This window comes from Mus musculus, chromosome 11 (assembly GCF_000001635.26).
Source record: "Mus musculus strain C57BL/6J chromosome 11, GRCm38.p6 C57BL/6J".
Taxonomy (NCBI): Eukaryota; Metazoa; Chordata; class Mammalia; order Rodentia; family Muridae; genus Mus; species Mus musculus.
The window spans coordinates 103,461,611-103,483,378 of NC_000077.6; the positions used below are offsets into that span (position 1 = coordinate 103,461,611).

A 21,768-nucleotide genomic window follows, 5' to 3' on the forward strand; every position below is an offset into this window, starting at 1 on the left:
GGCGGGAGCAGACACTGATCTATAGAAGTGTCTCTTCTGAACTCAAAGGTCTCATTTGGGTTGGTCACTCACAGGAAGAAGGGTCTGAGCAAACCTCCAACCTATGGAAAATTTTCTCTATTCCTGTCATCAGAATATTAGAAATTATGTGAGGCCTCAAACAGCCTACTTTAACTCATACTTTATGGTTAAATGGTAACATGGATCACATCAGCCAAATCTGGATTATTTTTGTGTTTTATAGCTCTTTGGTATAGTGTTTGGGTGACAGTGCAAGGCCCTGGGTTTGATTTTAATATCACACACACACACACACACACACACACACACACACACACACACACTGATACACACACTATACACATGCAAACATGGACACACAGACAGATGGACACCCCCCTCCCCCCATGGACAGATGGGATTGGAGAAATAAAGACCACAGTGAAGTATAACATAATCATATCATCACATAATAAATGTGTTTCAACCACCAAGTGATATTTGCTTCAGACAAGCTTATCATGGCTTCACAGTTAGATGAGAGATGCTTGAGGGGAGAATGCATGGCGTGTGGCAGTGGGGGCCCATTAAGTGAACACCTTTCCCGCTGGCCAAGAGGATGGGATCTCAGGTCTAGGGTGCTGGAGACAACATTCCGGTGGGTCAAGTCAATTGGACCACTTCTCAAAAGGGTGGAACTACCCTACAGGAAGGGAGATACAACTTAAGCTGTGCTGATGAGACAGGAATAATTTTCCCTTTAATGAGACACTGTGTTTTTCCTTCCCAGAATCCCTGTCTGCTTTACAGCAGCTGTGGACTCTCTATGACCTCCGAGTCTTGGCTATGAAAGGTGTGATTTTTTACCTTCCTTTCTTCCTGACTCCTTCTTCTAGATGTTGACCACAGCCTAATGTGCTTTTTCTAGTTCTTTGGGGCTTTTTACTCTCCCCCTACCCCTGCCCCGCCACCCTGTGGTGCTACCTGCTCCCCTTGGCTGCATAGCTGCTTATAGTGGTATAGCTTCCCCCTTCCTTCTATCTGATCTTTCTGGGTAGTGGCCAAGCCTGCAGCTTATTCTATTTGTCTACTCTAATTTGCCTTAAGATTCATTTGAGTCCATTCCTAAATATTTTTATTAGAGACTAAGAACCCCTAAGCTAAGGGACCCTAGCTTCCCTGGTAAAATGTAGTGACTCTCGTGGAGCTTCCCAAATTCCCATGAAGTACCACGTAGAAAACTAACCAGAAGAACATCAGTATACCACCACTGGATGACCAGACGTGAATGCATAGACCACCTGAAATCCCAGTTAGGAGGGCCGTATCGGGTGTTTGACCTGATCTATTCCCGAGGAAAGAAAATAAAGCCAGATTGAAATAAAGACGTGTAAAACAATCAAAACCTTCAGTAAGAAGCCAGACTGGAAGATCACAAGTTCAAGGCAACCTAGGCTACAGGAGGAGACCCTGCATCATAGACGAAAACAAAAACTCAACAAGAACACAGACATCTCATTCAATGTGGGCCCTGCCTTAAAGGAAGTATGCAGTAAGAGTTTTTCTTGGTTTTTGTCATGACTAGACGACACTCCAGAGCACTGGCTACTAAAGAGTTAAGATGACAAGGACACGGACACCACTTCAGATGAGCTAGCAGGAAGCAGAGCTTTGGATTCCAGACAGGCTAGGGAATGCCTATGTAGCTGAAGATGACATTGACTTGGAAGGACAGATATTCATCACTGTACCTGGTTTATATTGAACCCAGGACATCATGCATGCTAGGCAAACACTACCCACTGAGCTACACCTCCAATCCAGCTGAATGTCTTTTAAAGACATTGCTTTCTCATACACTGCTGGTGAGAGATGCTAAAGATCACACTCAGTGGAAGAAGACAGATCCAAAAGGCCACACCCCATGGGGTGTCATTTGCAAGATGTTCTAGGAAAGGGAAAACTATGGGGTTGAAAATAAGGTGGGTGGATCACAGGGCCTGGTGGTGGGAGGGGCAGGAGGAGCATTTTGGATGGGACAAGCAGTCTATATCAGTAATATAATAGTGGCTAGGGAACTAACTGTGAAAGCTAGCCAACCCATGTGCTTGAATGCATTGCATGAAAATTATACCCCAGTAACTCAAGAAATAAGGCAAACCGCAAAACATTTAAAATATAAGAAACTGTAAAGAAATCTAGGGCTGGCTAGATGGCTCAGCAGATTAAAAAGTCTCCTGCTACACAAACAAGTTTGATCCCTAGAACCCACAGCCTAAGGATCGAACCAACTTCTAAAGCGGCCCATTGACCTTCATACTCACACTGTGGCATTCATGCCTACACACACACACACACACACACACACACACACACACACACACACAAACACATATACACACACACACATACACACACACACACAAACACATATATACACACACATACACACACACACACAAACACATATACACACACACACAGAGACACATACACAACACAGACACACACACACAAACACATATACACACACATACACACACACACACATACACACACAAACACATACACACACACACACATACACACACAGACACACACACACACAGACACACACAAACACATACACACACACACAGACACACACAGACACACACACACACACACACACACACACACAGACACACACACACACACTAACATTTTAAAACCAAATCGAGATTACTCTAAGAAGATAAACCTTACAGATGTTCCAGCTCCAGCATCATCATGAGGATGTTCTCAACCATTGTCAGTTGCACCTGTGTGGCCCCCAGGTCCCTGAAGGAGAAAGCCAGACTTCATGAGGAACCATTTCGTCACACGCTGACTCAACCTTCAGCTTTCCTATAAAACTAACTGGCTCAAGAATTCACTGATGGGGTTGGAGGGACGGGAGGTTGAAAGCCCATGGTACTGCTCAGACCTGAATTCAGTTGCCAGTAGCTGCGCTGAGGCAGCTCACAACCATGTGGAACTCCAACTCCAGAGTGTCTGCTGCCCTCTTCTGGCCTCTCCAGACACTTGCACACATGTGGGCATATCAGCATACATATATATATAATATACAGGTAAACACAAATAAAAATAAAATCTTGCTGCCATAGAAGAGATTATTTCACAAATCGTCTTTTGAAAAGAGGAGTACTTTTGCCATTTCCATCCTCAGGTGAGTGAACTCGGCGTCTTTATTGTACCCTCTCACCTCTCACTTTTATATTGGAGTCTCCCTACTCTAACTACCACTCTATAGTTCTTATTTTTCACTTAAATTTCAAATATGTAATGCCCATTTTAAAGTTCTGTCCGTCTGCGCAGACTATTCATATTAAAGACACAGGAAAGCTGGGGTATTTTAATTTTTGAGACAGGGGTTCTCCTGTGTAGCCCTGGTTGGCCTGGAACTCACTATATAGACCAGGCTGGCCTTAAATTTTCAGCAACCTGCCTGTTTCTGCTTCCTGAGTGTTGGGACTAAAGGTGTGCATTACCACACAGAGCCTTATTTTTTTATTTTAAAAAATGCTTATTTGTTATTTATGTGTGTATGTGTGCATTCATGTGCCTGTTGAGGCCAGAAGACAACAGATGCCCGAAGACAACAGATGCCCTGGTGTTCCAGATGGTATGAGCTGCCTGATATATGTGTGAGGTACCCACAGCAGTCAGAATGTCATATTCTTGAGAGGTGGAGTTATGGGCAGTGAGAGGCTCATGTGGGTGCTGGAAATCAAACATGGCTCCTCTTTTTAAAAGTAGTATACCCTGGTGTTCGGCCTTTAAGAACATTGTTCTTTCAGAGGACTAGGGTTCCATTCCCACATCCACAGGCTGGCTCCCAGCTGTCTGTAGCTCCAATCACCTGGTGCCCTCTTTGGAATCTACGGGCACTGCATGCATAGGCTGACAGGGTAAAACATCCGTACACTTGAAATGCTTTTTTATTTTAAAAAGTAGTATACACTTATGGCTCCTTGCTTTCTGAGATGGTAGCCCTGCATGTGCTTACATACACATCTCTGGTCTTCAACGCTATTTCACCCTCAGCCGAATGCCTTGCCGGTTGTTTCTTTATTCTTTTCAAATTTTTCCATATACATATTTGTGTGTGTGTGTGTGTGTGTGTGTGTGTGTACATATGCCACAGTTGTATATGTGGAGGTCAGAGGACAAATAGTGTGAGCTAGTTCATGAACTCGGGTCTTCAGGCTTGGTGGCAAGCCCCTTTATTTGCTAAGCTAGCTTGTCAGCCCCTAACTGTTATTTCTTTTCTTTTAATTTTAATTTTTAAAACAGTGTCTTGGTGTTGTGCTGGCTGGTCTGTAACTCACAGAGATCCCCCTGCCTCTGCCTTCCAAGTGCTGGGATTAAAAATCACACCACCACTCAGGAACTCTGCCAGACCAGTGGCACAGGTTCCTTCTGGTCTGTCTGGGCCAGCGCTCTGAGCAGACCTTCCCCAGCCCCACCACACCCAGAGACAGCTCCACTCCCAGGCACTCTAACATGCCCAGGATCAGAGGATCCCAGGATCTCAGGAGCTTGGTCACACCAAGATCTCAAGGTCCTAAAGGCAGCTTGACTCCCAGGAGCTCAGACACACCCAGGATCTCAGGATCGCTGGATCCCAGAATCACAGGATCACAGAGACAGCGTGACTCGGAGGAGTTCTGACACAACCAGGATCACAGGAAGGACAGACTCCAGCCAGACATAGCCAGGGCAGGTAGCACTAGAGATAAAAATCCTTTGGTGATGTGAGGGACATTCAAGTACAGCCTTATTACAATGAACTCCAATGTCCAAAAACTGCTTTTATTTTGTGTTTGTACCACTGTAAGCCAAGATTTTAAGATCCACTAAAAACAAACAAACACACTTTATCTATTTATGTTCACTAAAAATTAATAATGATATATTATTTTAAAATATACAGTTAATATATTGTAGTTATTTAAAATTTATATTGAGGCTGGGCAGTGGTGGCTCATGCCTCTAATCCCAGCATGCGGAAGCAGAGGCAGAGGCAGTGGCAGGCAGATTTCTGAGTTTGAGGCCAGCCTGGTCTACGGAGTGAGTTCCAGGATAGCCAGGAGAAACCCTGTCTTGAAAAAACCAAAAAAAAGAAAAAAAATTTGTATTGAGAAAAATGTATTTTCAGTATTGCTGTAGACAAACATCTACATAAGACTGTTCAATTGATTGTTGTTTTATATCAAACAACTTTTATAATACTCATTTTTGTTGTTACAATAGTTTATAAATTTTAAAGACTATGATAAAAAACAAAAGGTATTGCAGGTTTTGAAGGGGGGTGCTCTCCGGGAGGAGTTGGAGTACAAAAGAGAAAGAAGAATGTGATGTAAGTCTATTTACTCAAAATAGGTGGTTTTTTTTTTTTTCTTCTTCGAGACAGGGTTTCTCTGTATAGCCCTGGCTGTCCTGGAACTCACTCTGTAGACCAGGCTGGCCTCCAACTCACAGAGATCCACCTGCCTCTGCCTCCCAAGTGCTGGCATTAAAGGTGTGCGCCACCATGCCCGGCCTCAAAATAGGTTTTTCAATGTTAACAAATTCAGATAAATTGAAATTATGTATCTTTTCTCGTCATAATGCAATAAAACTTAAATCAAAGGTGGGGGGAAGAACAAAGAAAGGAAAAAAAAAAGAATGTGCACCACCTCTCCTGGAACTCCATCCTTTTCCAACAGTATAGTTGAAACTAAAATTTCAATTTTTTATTAAGGCAAAATACTCTCATAATGAAAATTTAAAAAGAGCAGAAATCATCCCAGGACCCAATTACTTACAGATATTTTAATGTTGGCAATTTAAAAAGGAAAGGATCTTCGACAACTGTCAGAGGGTTATGGTTGAGGATTCTGAAAAAGCAGTGAGATTCACATTACACACACTTCAACCTGCTCCACCCCATTCCAAAAATGTACATCCATCCCTCAGCATGGAATATAAGTGTATGTGTATACATACATACATATATATACATGCATATTATATATAATGCTTTTTACCTATAAACCATACTTAGAATCCATGAACATTCTTCCTGTGAAGACTATCCACATGTATGGAAAATAAAAGAGAAAACTAGAGGAGAGAGAAAAAAAAAGGCAGAATACAAAGAAGAGAAACGCCAAAGAGCTTCTAGGTCAAAAAATCTAGCCGACAACTACACTGGTAGTAAGGCTCTCTCTGTGTAGGAAAGGTTTTGTTTTGTTTGGGGATTTATTTATTTACTTATTTAGTGTGTGTGTGCGCGAGTGCTCTCATAGCTCTGACTGTCCTGGAGCTTGTTCTGTATCCCAGGTGGTCTAGAACTCAAGACCCTCCTGCTTCTGCCTCCCGAGTGCTGGGATAAAAGGGGTGCGCCACTATACCTGGCTAGAAAAGAATATTTTTAATGTATTTCCATAATTCAAGGTGCTTATCCATTTTTAGAAGTCTAAAACACTTTGTAGTTAGTTCGCTAAGTCAAGAATAATAATAAGAAGATAGTTTTCCTGGCTTTGGAGGAAAAGTATGACTGTTAAGAGTAGCCCCTGTCACAGCCAGGCCCCCTATCATAGCCAGGCCCCCTGCCACAGCCAGGCCCCATGTCATAGCCAGGCTCCCTGTCACAGCCAGGCCCCCTGTCACAGCCAGGCCCCCTATCATAGCCAGGCTCCCTGTCAAGGCTGGCCCCTGTCACAGCTGGGCTCTGGTCACAGCCAAGCTCCACCAGTTTCCCTTGTGTTCTTGATCATCACAGACTGAACAAGCCTGTGTGTGCAGGTGCCAGGCTCCTGGCCATGATGAGCTCAGGAAATGATTGTGCCTTATAGTCATTGTCACCCCTGTGCCTGGAAGGGCACCTGGATTGACCCTGGTATTTAACAAGTGTTTATGGGACAAGTAAGCAACATTGTTTATACGCCAATAAGATGAATAATCCTCCCCCGCTCTCTTGGCCGAGGGTCTTTGCTTAGTTGCCCAGGCCGACAGACAAACAAAACCAAAACAAAATAGGAGAAATGAAGTGAAACAGAAAAAAAAAATGTTTTAGATTTAGTCTGTTCCCAAATCAGAATAGAACATATCAATAATCATTTCAGCTCCCAGGCATCTGTGATCCTTCCATGTTCAACCGGACTGGAGGTGCTAGGGTAACCATTACCCCATTTTCTTTAAAAAATTTATTTTAAATTAAGTGTGTGTGTGTGTGTGTGTGTGTGTGTGTGTAGCAGGGGTAGGCGTACTTGTGAGGCGAGTGTCTGAGGAGTCCACAAGAGGGACTCAGAGCCTGTGGAACTTTGAGCTCCTCTTCTTTGCAAGAGCAAGATGTGCTCTTTAGCACTGAGCCATTGCTCCAGTCACCGCTCCTGCTCTCCAGACGAGGAGATGGAGGCACACAAGGGTTGTATGACTTGTCCTAGTTTGCTGAGGGCATACAGAAAACCAAAATTGGAACCTGAGGCTAGTTCTGATTCCAAAGCCTGTGTTTAGCAAGTGGAGAAAGGGGATTTACGAGAGCCACAATTAAGTCTTCCTTTTGAGACTTAGTTTAGAATAATTTAAAATTTCATTTATTATAATTATTGTGTTGGAGGTGGTGCCATGTCAGGCTGTGCATGTGAGTGCCAGGGAGGTGTGGATGTCAGCAAACAATTTTGGGGAGTCTGTTTTCTCCATACACTGGGTTCCAGGAGTCAGACAGATCTGGCCTGTGCAGCAAGAACTTTTACCTGCAGAACTGTCTCCACACCTAACACAGCCTTTTCCTTTTATTTATTTATTGACAGTCATGGGGATTGAACCTAGAACTTGGTGCATGGGTGGTATGTGTTCTCACTAAGCTACAGCTCACACAATATATTTTGATTATATTCTTTCTAGAAAACTTTTGCAAACACAATTTCCTGGGCTGGCCAGTTGGCAGAAATGGCAGTTAACAGGTAGGGGACTTACTGTCAACCTGATAACTGTAGTTGAGTCCCTGAGCCCAGTTGTCTTTCACACTTATACCATGGCACACGCAAAGTAATAAGTAAATATTGAAATACACATTTTAAGAGTGTATTAATAGTATAAAATAATGGGTTTGAAATAATATTTTTTAAAAGGAAACAAGTCTTATTAGTCTGGGCTAACCTTAACCTTGAACTCACTATATAGCTCAGGATGACCGTGCTACTCTGATCTTCCTGATTATACTTCCCATGTGATGGGATTACACACTATCGCGAGTGGCTTAGAAGTTAACTGCTTAAACCTCACATGCTCATTGGAGGATGCCACTGTAAGAGCTGTAAGAGTTATGGTTTCCTTTTATTTCTTTTCCTTAATCATTCCCTGAGATTAACATTTAATTAGTCCATTGTCACTGAGATAACATGTTGATATCAATGAAAACAGTTGAGTAAGGACATCAGAGTTCATCCAGCGTAAAACAATGAATTAGCGAACTGTGGAATGTTAACCAAAGGCTTGCCATACTCTGGAATCATTTATTCACGAAAACCAACTCAATTTCTGTAAGAACAAAAGGATTTGTGTTGTTTTAACTTCCCCTAAGTCATTCCTCATCTTAGCTCAGTGGCAACCTTAAAATCAATCAATCAATCAATTAATCAATCAATCCATCAAACAAACCAAAACATCCCATAGTCTCACTATAAGATGGAGCAGAATCGAGCTGTAGCTCCTTCAATGCCTCAATCCTAGGGAATTAGTGGCCCCTAGTGAGACCAGACTTGTCTATATCTGATCCTACTGAGCATTCTCTAGTTCTAGAAACTTCTCCCAGAAGGTGGCTTTAGAAAACAATTACAGTCAAGTGTCTTAACTGAGGCAGTGATATGAGTATGGCTGGGATAACGAAGACCCTACACAGCAGACTGACAGGAAAGCCAGGGAGCACCATGTCCACAGGGAACTTGAGATGCTCATATATGTGCTTGGGAAACGGAAGACCACAAGCCACAGGCCTGAGTATTTGGAAGGTCATGCTCATGTGTATGTGTGAGCTTAGATGGAAAACAACCAAAAATACCCAAGGAAGTTCACCCCAGCTGACCTTGCAGTTCTGTACAGTTAGAAGGGGGAAGCTAAACCTGCCTCTAAAAGCACCCACACTAGAAATCCCAAAGGCAGGCAGGGAAATGGCTTCCTTAGAGGAAGATGGTCAGAGAAATAAGCAGCGACCCAGACCCTGTTCCAACGTGCAAGAAGAATGTGAGGAAAGAAGAAATCCTTTCTTTTTCTCATCTACAAGGTCCTCCCCACGTGAAGCTTCTCGGTGCAGGATTCTGTGTTACACTAGTAGATTCTAAGAAATCAAAAATGGTGAGTCTGCTTCTGCACCATGGTTCTGAGAGTCACAGTATTTAACCCAGCCATGAGAAAGACAACCACGAAGAACAGGCAAAAGTGGCTTGATCCAGCAGGCTCTGGGTTCAAACTCTGGTTTCTGTAACTTTGGAGTGAAGTCACTTGAGTAGGACAGCCTCAAACCTCAGCTCTTTTTCAGTAGGAAAAAAAAACCAAAATCCCTACGATTCCCTCACCAAGTAGTCCAGGATTCAAAGGCATCTAGAAGGGGTATGACCAGAATGGGCAGCTCAACACAAGTGACTTTGTATGGATAATAAACCAGGAGCAGGAACCCTTGGGGATGCCAGAGAAGAGTGTGCCAGTGAGTTCTACAGATATGCATTTCTTAGAAGGAAATGCAGCTATCTGCCCCACAGGCCCTATGACAAGTAGAAGCCAACTTCATGATAAGATACAAAGCCCAGAAAGCCGAGATAACCTGTTCAGAAGACACCACTTCTAGGTGTCAGAATGTGCTACATGTGCGCCTCTCACTCGTTTAAGTATTTCAAATAACACCCAGAACATGACAAATACTCATAGATGTGAGTATCAAAGAGTTGTTACAGGTAGAGGGAGAACTACCAGGATGAGAAGACAAGGAGCCTTCTCACACCAGAGGGGAGAATCGGATGTGACAAAGAAAGGAAAGGTGTCATAAATGTTGGATGTGACCCTCTCAAGACTGCAGGATAACTACAAATTAATCATCTTACCCAATTCATCCCAAGGACAGACTCGAGTTGCTCTTCTTTAATGTTTGTGCCTTTCTTACTGTGAGAAGCAGCTGCCAGTATCCTCTCTGAACCAAAGTGAGGACCACCAGGTCCTGAAGACAGCGAGCCTTTTTAAAAAATATATTCTTTTTTTTAGATTTATTATTATTTTATGTGTATGAACAGTTACCTGCACATAAGTATGTGCACCACATGTGTGCCTGATACCTGTAGAAATCAGAAGAGTGTACTGGGCCCTGGAACTGGAGTTACTGATGGCTATGAGCCACCATGTGGGTATTAGGAATTGAACCCAGGTCCTCAGCAAGAGCAACATGTGCTTTAACCACTGAGCCATCTCTTCAGCCCTAGGAGCAAAATTTTGGGCATGAATAGTTTCCTATAGGAAACCAATGCCAGGGGCCAAAAGGAAGCACTGGGGGATTTCTGGGTCCATGAGTCAATTGATGGGCAACTTATCCCATGAATATTCTTAGCTATAGGCAGACACTTCAGTAGGGATAAAATTAGGATTTTCTTTCAGGGTTAAGCTCTTGACATAACCGTAGCCAAACTATCATGTGAATGTGCTTGGTCTGAATAATGTGTAGATCTTCTGCCAAGTGAAGACTTTCAAGACTTATTTAAAACAAAGCAAACCAAACCAACCAACCAACCAAAACAAAACAAAAATAAAGCCACCAGTCTGGACTTGCTTAGAGAAATGAAGGAGAGGCACTTTAAAGTCAGAGAGAAGCAAGGGGATACAGTTACCATTTAGATTATCAACCACTATTGGATGGTTGGGGTTTTTTTTTTGTAACATTTTTCATATGAATAAAGAAAGATTCCTGCTATCTGGGGCTGGTGAGATGGCTCAGTGGGTAAGAGCACCCGACTGCTCTTCCAAAGGTCCAAAGTTCAAATCCCAGCAACCACATGGTGGCTCACAACCACCCGTAATGAGATCTGATGCCCTCTTCTGGAGTGTCTGAAGACAGCTACAGTGTACTTACATATAATAAATAAATAAATCTTTAAAAAAAAAAAAAAAAAAAAAAAAAAAAAAAAAAAAAAAGATTCCTGCTATCAATCAAGCAATGGTACATAACTAATGAGCTTTTCGTGTGTCTTTGACCCGAATTTCAGACTCAAGAGCATCTGCCCTAGGGTACCACTAACATGTAGCATCAGTGTTTGTCAGTAACATGGAGGCTGTATCTAAGTAAATATCTGGAACCAGAGGTGACTATGGATCTTGAGAGGCCTAACCCTTAACTAATTTGGGACCTTTGTATAAACTTTTTTAATGCGGGGGGGGGGGGGGGATAGAACTTCAATCAAAAGGACTCCAGGAATCACGTAGTAGGTGTCACAGAATTCCTCTTCTCTCCCTTGGCAACTTGCCTTTGGAAAAGATGCAAGAAGCTTGTGTCCCACCAGAGTCCATGCCTGTAGAGGAATTTCCCTTAATGATCTAATTGGCTAATGAAGATTGACTAATAGCCAATCATTGGGCAAAAAATGAGGAGGCAGGTTTTCTGGTCAAGACAGGAAGAAGAGGGGAAGAGGAGGAGTTGCAGGGATGGCAAATGTAGGAGCACAGAGGGAGAGTTGTTGGAAGGAAGATGGAGCAGAAGCACATGGCCTGGAGAAACTGCAAGTAGCAGGGATTTCATAGCTGGGGAAGAAAAGTGGTATAGAGGCATATCTGTCCAATATAGGAATCCAGTTTATAAATATATAACTGAGTTTCATTTTCCTTGCATGAGCTTGTTGGGGGTGAAGATTTACCACAACAAAATGGTGCCCCAACATATGAATTAGAACTCAACTGCTGGGCGGTGGTGGCGCACGCCTTTAATCCCAGCACTCAGGAGGCAGAGGCAGGCAGATTTTTGAGTTCGAGGCCAGCCTGGTCTACAAAGTGAGTTCCAGGACAGCCAGGGCTACACAGAGAAACCCTGTCTCAAACAAACAAACAAACAAACAAACAAACAAACAAACAGAATTCAACTAACCTGAGATAGAAGACTACCTCTCCACCCCTCACCCCCAATACAAGGCTAGGGCTTGTGGATCTAGGCTGTGCCAGTGTGTGGATTGAAAGCTGACTGGGTCTGAGGGACCTACAGAGAACTGCAGAGAGGCTCCCTCCCCAAGCCCCAGGCAGACAGCTTCAGCCAGGGGCAGCACCTCAGCCTGGAGCTGGACTTGGGCAGACTCAGTGGACGGATTGGGGTATCTATACCCTTCTGCCTAGAGATCACCCAAGATTTCGAATGTTTTAATTGTGGAGAGCAGGCTAATCTCAGAAATAACTGCAGGAAAAAACAAAGTCATCCCCAAAGGGGGCCTATGCCTTTTGGACTATGTCAAAGATGTGGCAGAGGCTGACATTTGACGAAGGAATGTAGAACAACAACAGAAAAATGGGGCAACACCTTACCAAAAAACTCCCAGTGGGGCCTCTTGCAGGCCCCAATGCCAGTCAGGGAGAGTTCTCTTCCTCAGGACAATTAATTAAACTGTCAAAACAGATGTTGTGAGACCAGATAACAAGGCTGAGGCAAGTTTTATAGACAATTCAAAAAACTTAAAAGGGAGCCCAAAATGAATACTTAGGCAAGCGTCTATAGAGGATCAAAGGCCAAAACTAAGAAATACTAGTAAATGATATGGAGATTGAAGGAATGGTTGACTCTGGAGCAGATGTCACCATTATCTCTCCAAACTCTTGGTCTGCAAGTTGGCCATTTTAAGAAGTAGACATCCAGCCAGACAGTGGTGGTGCACACCTTTAACTCCAGCACTTGGGAGGCAGAGGCAGGCAGATTTCTGAGTTCGAGGCCAGCCTGGTCTACAGAGTGAGTTCCAGGACAGCCAGGGCTACACAGAGAAACCCTGTCTCGGGAAAAAAAAAAAAAAAAAAAAAAAAAAAAAGACATTCGACTTCAAGGAGTTGGGACTTTATCCCAAATAAAGCAAATCACCAGATGGTTTAGATGTACAGGATCTGAAAAAAAAATTAAGGCTATACATGGCTAAGATAGCCACTAACTTATAGGGAAGAAATCTATTACAGCAATGAAAAACACAAATTAATATCCCTCCAGTTTCAGTGTCTGGCCACGAAACCAGGCTCTTAATCAGAAATTAAAATTAATTAGGGAATGCTATCAAAGGCAGTTACAGCCTGTCCAGGCTGTTCATAAACAAGATACAGCAGAAACTGACAATTTAGCTCTACCCCAAGGAGCCACTGCTGATAAGACACCAACAACCTTACTACTAACCCATTTGGATTGATCAGTGGTCTATGACAAAAGAAAAACTACAGGCATTAGAACAGTTCGTCCAGGAGCAGCTGGAGGCTCAGCATATAGAGGAGTCTACCAGCCCTTGGAATGCTCTGGTATTTGTCATTAAAAAAAACAAAAAACAAAAAACAAAAAACAAAAAACCACCACCAACAACAAAAACCTGGCAAATGGAGGATGTTGACAGATCTCAGAGTGATTAATAAGATTATTCAGCTGTACTGGCTGGGTTTTTGTGTCAACTTGACACAGGCTGGAGTTATCACAGAGAAAGGAGTTTCAGTTGGGGAAGTGAAGCTGTAAGGCATTTTCTCAATTACTGATCAAAGGAGAGGGCCCCTTGTGGGTGGGACCATCTCTGGGCTGGTAGTCTTGGGTTCTATAAGAGAGCAAGCTGAGCAAGCCAGTGGAGGCAAGCCAGTAAGGAACATCCCTCCATGGCCTCTACATCAGCTCCTGCTTCCTGTCCTGCTTGAGTTCCAGTCCTGACATCCTTTGGTGATCAAACAGCAATGTGGAAAGTGTAAGCTGAATAAGCCCTTTCCTCCCCAACTGCTTCTTGGTCATGATGTTTGTGCAGGAATAGAAACCCTAAGACAAATTGGTACCAGCATAGTGGGGTATTCCTGTGAAAATCTGACAAATGTTTTGGGGAGGACTGTGGAAGGACTTTGGAACTTTGGGATAGAAGATCCATTCGGTGTTAAGAGCTCTGTGGGATGTTAAATAGGAGCTTGGAAGATAATGTTGAGAACAATTCAGAAGATGGAGGCCTGGCTTGTGAAATTCCAGAGGGAAGATTAAAGACTCTTATCAGGGCCATTGCTATTTTGATTGTTAAGATTCTGTGGTTCTGCTTAGCTGGGGCTGAAGAATCAGCTGTGATTAATAAGATACCAGAACTACTAAGATGAAACCTTTACATTACTGGGACTATTGATGCTGGTTAGCTGGAGCTAAGAAATTAGCAGTGATTAAGAAGAAACCAGCATCACTGAGGCGATATCTTCTGGGAAGTGTTTTCTGAGAGCACAAAGAGGCTGTGTTCCAGAGATAGCCAAAATTGTACCTCGTGCAGCAGCAGGACTTGGTAATGTATAAGAGTCACCCAGGTGATACTGGTTTTGAAGGCATGAAGGGGTCATGCAGAACAGCTGAGGCTTGGCACTTTGAGAGGACATGGTAGGCTGTTGGTGAAGGTGCAGCCTCAGTTGAAATTGATGGCCCAGAACTGAAGGGGTCATGAAGTGTTTTGGAGATGCCAGTACCATGATATGACCACCAAGAACAGCAGCAGCAGTAGAATACAGGCAGCTGGAGCCTAGAAGATAACGTGTGTGCTACAAAGGGCAAGACTAGAGAAGTGACCCAAGCCCTTGGAGGAGACCAGAAGATCATGAGTGGATCCCAGACATTGGATAGTTGGAGATTGATTTTTGCTTTTGATTGCGACTGTGCCCTGATATTTTTCTCTCTTGAAGGAAGAAAGTATTTTAGTGGAGCACACAGTCAAGAGACTTTGAATTTTAAAGGATATTGGACATTTTAAAGGGATTGAACTTTAATATACAAGACTGTGGGACTTTTAAAATTATTTAGATCTTGGGGATGAATAAGAAAGTAAGGGTTGAGGCTTAACAGTGATGTGTTTGTGTATCAACTTGACACAGGCTGGAGTTATCACAGAGAAAGGAGCTTCAGTTGGGGAAGTGCCTCCATGAGATCCAGCTGTAAGGTATTTTCTCAATTAATGATCAAGGGGGAGGGCCCCTTGTGGGTGGTACCATCTCTGGGATAATAGTCTTGGGTTCTATAAGAAAGCAAGCTGAGCAAGCCAGTGGAAGCAAGCCAGTAAGTAACATCCCTCCATGGCCTCTGCATCAGCTCCTGCTTCCTGACCTGCTTGAGTTCCAGTCCTGACATCCTTTGGTGATCAACAGCAATGTGGAAAGTATAAGACCAATAAACCCTTTCCTCCCCAAATGCTTCTTGGTCATGATGTTTGTGCAGGAATAGAAACCTTGACTAAGACATCAGCCAATGGGTTCTTTGCAGCCCAGAATCCCATCGCCTTCCTTGTTGCCTAAGGAATGGCCTATCATAGTGATTGATCTAAAAAAACTGCTTTTTCACAATTCCTCTACATGAACATGATAAGGAAAGGTTTGCTCTCTCAGTACCTACCTTCAATAGAGGTAGCCCAATAAAAAGATATCATTGGAAAGGCCTTCCACAAGGAATGTTAAATAGCCCTACCTTGTGTCAATATTTTGTACAACAGCCATTGGAGATGATTCGAAAACAATTTTCTCAATCCATTATTTAATATTATATGGATGACATCCTTTTGGCTGATCTAGATATAAATATCCTGGAAAGAATGTTTTATGAAGAAGAAGAAGAAAAAAAAAAAGCCCTGCCTTGCTGGGGATTGCAAATTGCTCCTGAAAAAATACAAAGAGGGGATATCCTATTAATTATCTAGGGTATAGAGTAGGTCTTCAAAAGATTGGGCCACAAAAGGAGCAAATGAGAAGAAACTAATTAAATGGCCCTTAATGATTTTTCAGAAGCTACTGGGAGATATCAATTGGCTGCAGCCTTCGACTGGCTTGGCCACTCAGGTGCAAAGCAATTTGTCTCCAACCTTACAAGGTGATAAAGATTTAAATAGCTCCAGGAAATTATCAGCTGAGGCTGAGAAGGAGTTAGCTCTAGTAGAAAAGAAATTGCAGGATACAATTGCAGGTTACATCTAGAGAGTATTGATCCAAAGATGGCTTGCATCTTAGTCTTCTTACTTTCTACTCATTGCCCTACAGGAATTCTCATGCAAAGGGATGATTATATCTTAGAATGGATTTTGGCACATAAACAGAGTAAGAAACTAAAAACCTACATTGAGAAGGTCTCTGAATTGATACTAAAAGGAAAAATGAGACTTTGACAGTCGGAATGGATCCAGCTGAATTTGTGGTACCTCTTACTAACACAAAGATAGCCTCATTATGGGCACAAGATGAACACTGGCAAAGAGTATGCAGTAATTTCTTGGGAGAGATTAACAACAGATACTCTAAAAGCAGGCGACTCATGTCCATAAAAAGAACTAATTGGATTCTCTCTCATAAAAGGGAACTCCAATATCTGGAGCCCCTACACTTTACACTGATGCCAGTAAATCAAGAAAGGCAGGATATAAATCAGGAGATGTAAGTAAGGTCGCTAAGAGTCCCTTATAAGTCAGTTCAAAAATCTGATTTGTATGCATAGTCATGGTGTGGTCAGATTTTCAAGAGTCTCTTAATATAGTATCTGACTCTCAATATGCAGAAAGGGTTGTTTTACACATAGAGACTGCTGAACTTATTCAAGATGATTCTGAATTGATTTCGCTATTTATTCGGCTACAATGAATGATCAGAAATAGGAGTTGTCCACTGTATATAACACACATAAGATCTCATACAGGTCTGCCAGGCCCTCTGGTGCAAGGTAATAATGAAATTGACTAGCTATTGATAAGGAAGTGTACTAGAGGCTTCAGAATTCCATAAAAAGCACTATGTTTATAGCAGAATTTCCCCCTAATAAACTTAAATATTAATACAACAAGAAGCCCGTGATTGGACAGGGAAAAGGGAGGTGGAGCTAAGAGTTTCAGAGACAGAGACAGAGAGAGAGAGAGAGGACAGTGATTAGTATTTCCTGAAACAATGTTAATAGCAAAGGTTTAAAGAAAGAATTCTCTATCACTTGGCAAGAACCCAAGGAAATTGTGAAGCAATGTCCTACTTGCTCATTATATGACCAAGCTCCATTGCCCACGGGAATTAACCCTAAGAAATGATATTTGGCAAATGGATGGCTTCTATTTACAGAGTTTGGTAAACTGAAGTATGTGCAAGATACTATAGACACACATTCAGGATTTCAGGATTTCAATAGGCAACTGCCTTAGTGTCAGAAAAGACTGATTCTGTAATTACACACTTGTTAGAAGTTATGGCCATTATGGGAACACCCCTACAAATTAAAACAGACAAAAGTCTGCTGTATATCTCTAATAAGATGAAACAGCTTTTTACATATTATAAAACCTGTTACAGGCATATCACACAATCCTACAGGACAAGCGATTATGGAGAGATCTAATTGAACTCTAAAGGAGATGCTTAATGGGCAAAGGTGGCAACAAGACCCCCAAAGATAGATTACATAATGCTTTATCAACCTTAATTTTTAAAAATGCTAATGAACAAAACACTACAGCTGCTGAAAGAAATTGATTGTAGAAAACAAAACTACTTAACTAAACCAGCTTGTTTATATTAAGGATATTCTGACATCAGAATGGAAAATGGGAAATGTGTTATGCTGGGGGAAGGGTTATGTCTGTTTCCACAGGAAAAGGAAAGCTATGGGTTCTTTCCAAGTTGATAAAAGGAAGACCTCCTGAAATCCTCGGTGATGGAGAAGAAAAGGGAGACTAAAATGATCAACAAAATAGGTGATGTATATGTGGTGATGTTTATGTCTCTGTCTATAGAGACAGCTTTGGAACCAGCTGAGACTAATTGTGCCCTTACCCCAGCCTTGAGTGGGCTAAATCAGACCTTGTTTTGCCAGTCATCTAGCCCACCTAGGGCGGAGTCTTTCTGACCTAGGTGAAGTCTATTGTCCTGCCACATCTGCAGCTTCCTGCAAGAAGCCACTACCTGCTGAGCAGCTGAGCTTGTCTTCCTGACAAGATCCTGGCAAAGCTACAAGATCCTGGCAAAGCTACAAGATCCTGGCAAAGCTACAAGATCCTGGCAAAGTGGGGATGGGTTTCCACCCTTTAAATTCAGACTTAAAGAATTAAACATTGGGCCTTGATCAGAAACTTTGTCTTGGTCTCATTCTTCTCTCATCCATCTTTCCATCCATCCCCAGCTTTCCTTTCAGGAACCCAGTTCTCCATGGCCACTGGCAATTACAGATGGCACCTGAACAGGGGACCTGAATACGGAAAGACTGACTGAGGGAGACCGTCTTGGTGAAGCTCCACCAAAAATGGAAGAAGATGGTATCCTGCATGGTAAGCAAGCCTTAAATTTCATCTTTTTGAAACTGTTGTTGTAGGTGTAAAGGGATACGGGCTAAGTTGGGAGTACTGTCGACCCAACGCTGATCCCACTTAGGGGTTGACAGTGGAAAATGGGACTGGAAAATTCTATATAGGCAATTGTCTCCAGTCAAGAACTGCATCAGGCAAGAGGAGTAGGGCTTAAAATTTAAAAAAAGTAAAAAACAAAAAAACCAACAAAAAAGTAGATGCTGGATATACAAATGACGAGAGAGAGAGAGAGAAAGAGAGAGAAGAAGAAGAAGAAGAAGGAGGAGGAGGAGGAGGAGGAGGAGGAGGAGGAGGAGGAGGAGGAGGAGGAGGAGGAGGAGGAAAATGGATTTTAGAGCTCTCCCAGGGACAGAAGGAAATCGGGAGACGTCCTACTTCCTCTTTGGCCCCTACAGGAGACATCCTTAGTTCTGGTTACATCAAGTTCCCTTCCCTCTCTGTATTGTTTGTCCTTGGTGCACCAATCTGTCCATTTGTCAATTTGTGTCTGTTTTTGTTTTGTTGTCTGAATGACTGTTGTCCTATGTTTCATGTTGAAAAGAAAAATTGGTTAAAACTTTATCTGCTGGCTATCCATTTCTTGATTCAGTCTCAGTTTGAACAGCGGAGGCTGATTTAAGTTATCCTGCACCCTTAGCCAGGAGTCAAGCACAGAAGGAAAGGCCCCGCTGAAAAGCTGCTTTAAAAAGGCGTCTGCAGTATCTTAACTCTAAGGCAAATAAGCTAATAGTTGTTTTTTCCTAGAAAAAAATCTCTGCAATTGTGATTATTGGGTTCAGCAAATGACAAAGTGCTTTTTCTCTTGAAATTATACCTAGAAAAAAGAAAACTTCTTTGTTTGGTCTAAATTTATAAGATTCATGTAGCCACTTCATTTGGTTTCTGACTGGTCTTAAAGGTATAAATATGCTCTGCATGTCTTGGTCATAGAGCATTGGCTAATAAGTTATTGGATATGATTAAAAAAGTGTAACAAAGTTAGCTTAAAGCTGGTAACTCAGGGTTGGAGTCATTTTAAACAGCAACACATGGTATGAACTAGCCCAGGAAACCAGTCCTCTAAAGATACTTCTAAATTGGGATAATATTTTATTTAATTCTTATCCTAGAAACTAGACTTATAAGGGATAAGATTTAAAACAATGTCTTCTTAATGAAGCATTAAAAGGTGCACTGTCATGCATTCATATGTAAGAATTGGCAGCCAAACTTCATAACGTGAAAGTGATGCTTTTGATATTGATTTTAAAGAGAACTAATTGTTTAAAATTGGGTCTTGCTTTCCAAAGTTAGGGGTATGCCTTAATATTGCAAAAGAAACTTTAAAATTATGGTTAAATTGCCAGTGTTCCATTGGCTGCAGTTTGCAGTTTGATCGCAAGCTCAGGATTCTTAACTCACCCATAATTTGTAATTAGGATGATTGCAAGAGTAATAAAAGTTAAAAACAGATGTTGCCAGCATGGGTCTGGTGCACCTTTTACACAAGGTTTAATGGATACAGTGGTAGAAGCAAAATCTAACCCCCAAGATTGGAAAGGAGATCACAGTGGAAATTTATTTGGTATCAAACAGGCTCCTGATGAACTGTTTCGAGGAGTTTGTAGATAGGCTAGTAAAACCAGCTAGTAGAATTTTCAGAGACCCTCAAGCAGGGGTTCCTTTTGTTACACAATTGTCTTATGTGAATGCTAATGCAGCTTGCTGCGGCCATCTGGCCATACAAAGCAAAGACAGACTTATTTGGATATATTCATTTTTGTGCAGAAATTGGACCCTCATACAATCAGGGTCTAGCTATGGTTGCTACCTTGCAGGAGACTACAGTACAAGCAATACTTTCACAGTGCCAAGGTTATAAGGAATGTTTTAAGCATAAATCATGTTAGGAAAGACTGTCCAAAAATTAGAGGCATATGACAGACAGTAGAATTGCTCCCCTGGAATCTGTCCTCACTGCAGGGGAAGTAATTTTTGGGCAGTAGGCTCAGATTAAGAAATATTTACATTTGAGTTAATGCAAAGCTCAAAGCGGCCTCAGCGAGTTTTGTGAGGCACTGCCCTCATCTTAGAAACCCCACCTATGGAAGTTTTCGAAGCCTAGCCTAGTCTCACCTCCGGGGGAATTATTTTTAAGCCAAAACAGCATTATCACAGAACTATCCAGGTGTTGTTTAAAATAAAGTTTAAACTTAAGATTTATGAAAGGTCAACGAGAGGCTGTGGAACTTGTAGAGGCATTACAATCTGACCTGCCTACTCCTATAGAATTATTATGGATTTGGAAGTTTTTTTTTTTTCTTCTTTTGCATCCTGATAACTGTGAAGGGTTTGCATCTAGTGAGTTTGTAATCATTGGAAAGTTTTGCCTCTAGGAATGGCTAATAGCCTTACATTATGTAAAAAAAAAAATTTTTTTTTCTTTTTTTTTTTTTTTTTTGGTCTCTGCTCCAATACAAAAAGTTAGGACCTTGAACCTTTCAGTGTATATTGTTTATTATATGGAGAATATTTTATCAGCTAATCCCTCTTATGGAATGTTACTACAAAACTTTGTTCTTACACAACGAGCTTTAAAATTCTGGAGAGTAGTTGTTGCTCCAGAAAAGATTCAGAGGCAATATCTTTTTCAATATTTGGGGCCTCAGGTATATCCTAGAAAAATTGTGGCACAGACAATACAAGAAAGAAAAGATGATTTACTTACTTCAAATTATTTTCAAAAGCTTCTAGAAGATGTTAATTGGCTAAGACCTCACCTTAAGCTCACCACAGGAGGACTCAAGCCTTTGTTGGATGTTATCAAGGGAAATGCAAATTCACTGGTGAGAGACAAATAGCTTTGCAGAAAGTAGAGGAAGATTCTGTTATCAATTGTTAGCTGTTTATGTTAGTTATTGTTACTCAATATGCCCACAGCAATTCTTTGGCAAAGGGAGCATTAATGTGAATTCATCTTGCCTCATCTCCAAGTAAAGTTTTAACATCCTATCATAAAACTGTTGTGATGTTAAGAAAGAATTGTAGGATAAAATCATGAAAGTATTTTGGAAAGAATGTCTTAAAAACCTGACGAGACATTTATTCCTTGTTTCGAACAGCGATTAAATTGGTTATTGCAGAATACTGATATTTGGGCTATTGCATAGCAAACTTTTTGGGCAAAATTGGTAATCATTATCCAAAAGATAAGTTATTAAAATTT

At 41.8% G+C, this 21,768-nt stretch overlaps 1 protein-coding gene across 1 annotated transcript in view; it reads right to left on the reverse strand.

Annotated features, from left to right (window-relative positions):
* Lrrc37a (leucine rich repeat containing 37A) overlaps window positions 1–21,768 on the reverse strand; it is a 54,302-nt gene that overhangs the window by 10,904 nt on the left and 21,630 nt on the right. The window contains exons 6-7 of the mRNA XM_011249376.2: window positions 5,850–5,921; window positions 2,746–2,820 (exon numbers count right to left, since the gene is read on the reverse strand). Coding sequence (XP_011247678.1) covers window positions 2,746–2,820; window positions 5,850–5,921 — 147 coding nt within the window. The remainder of the gene's footprint in view (window positions 1–2,745; window positions 2,821–5,849; window positions 5,922–21,768) is intronic.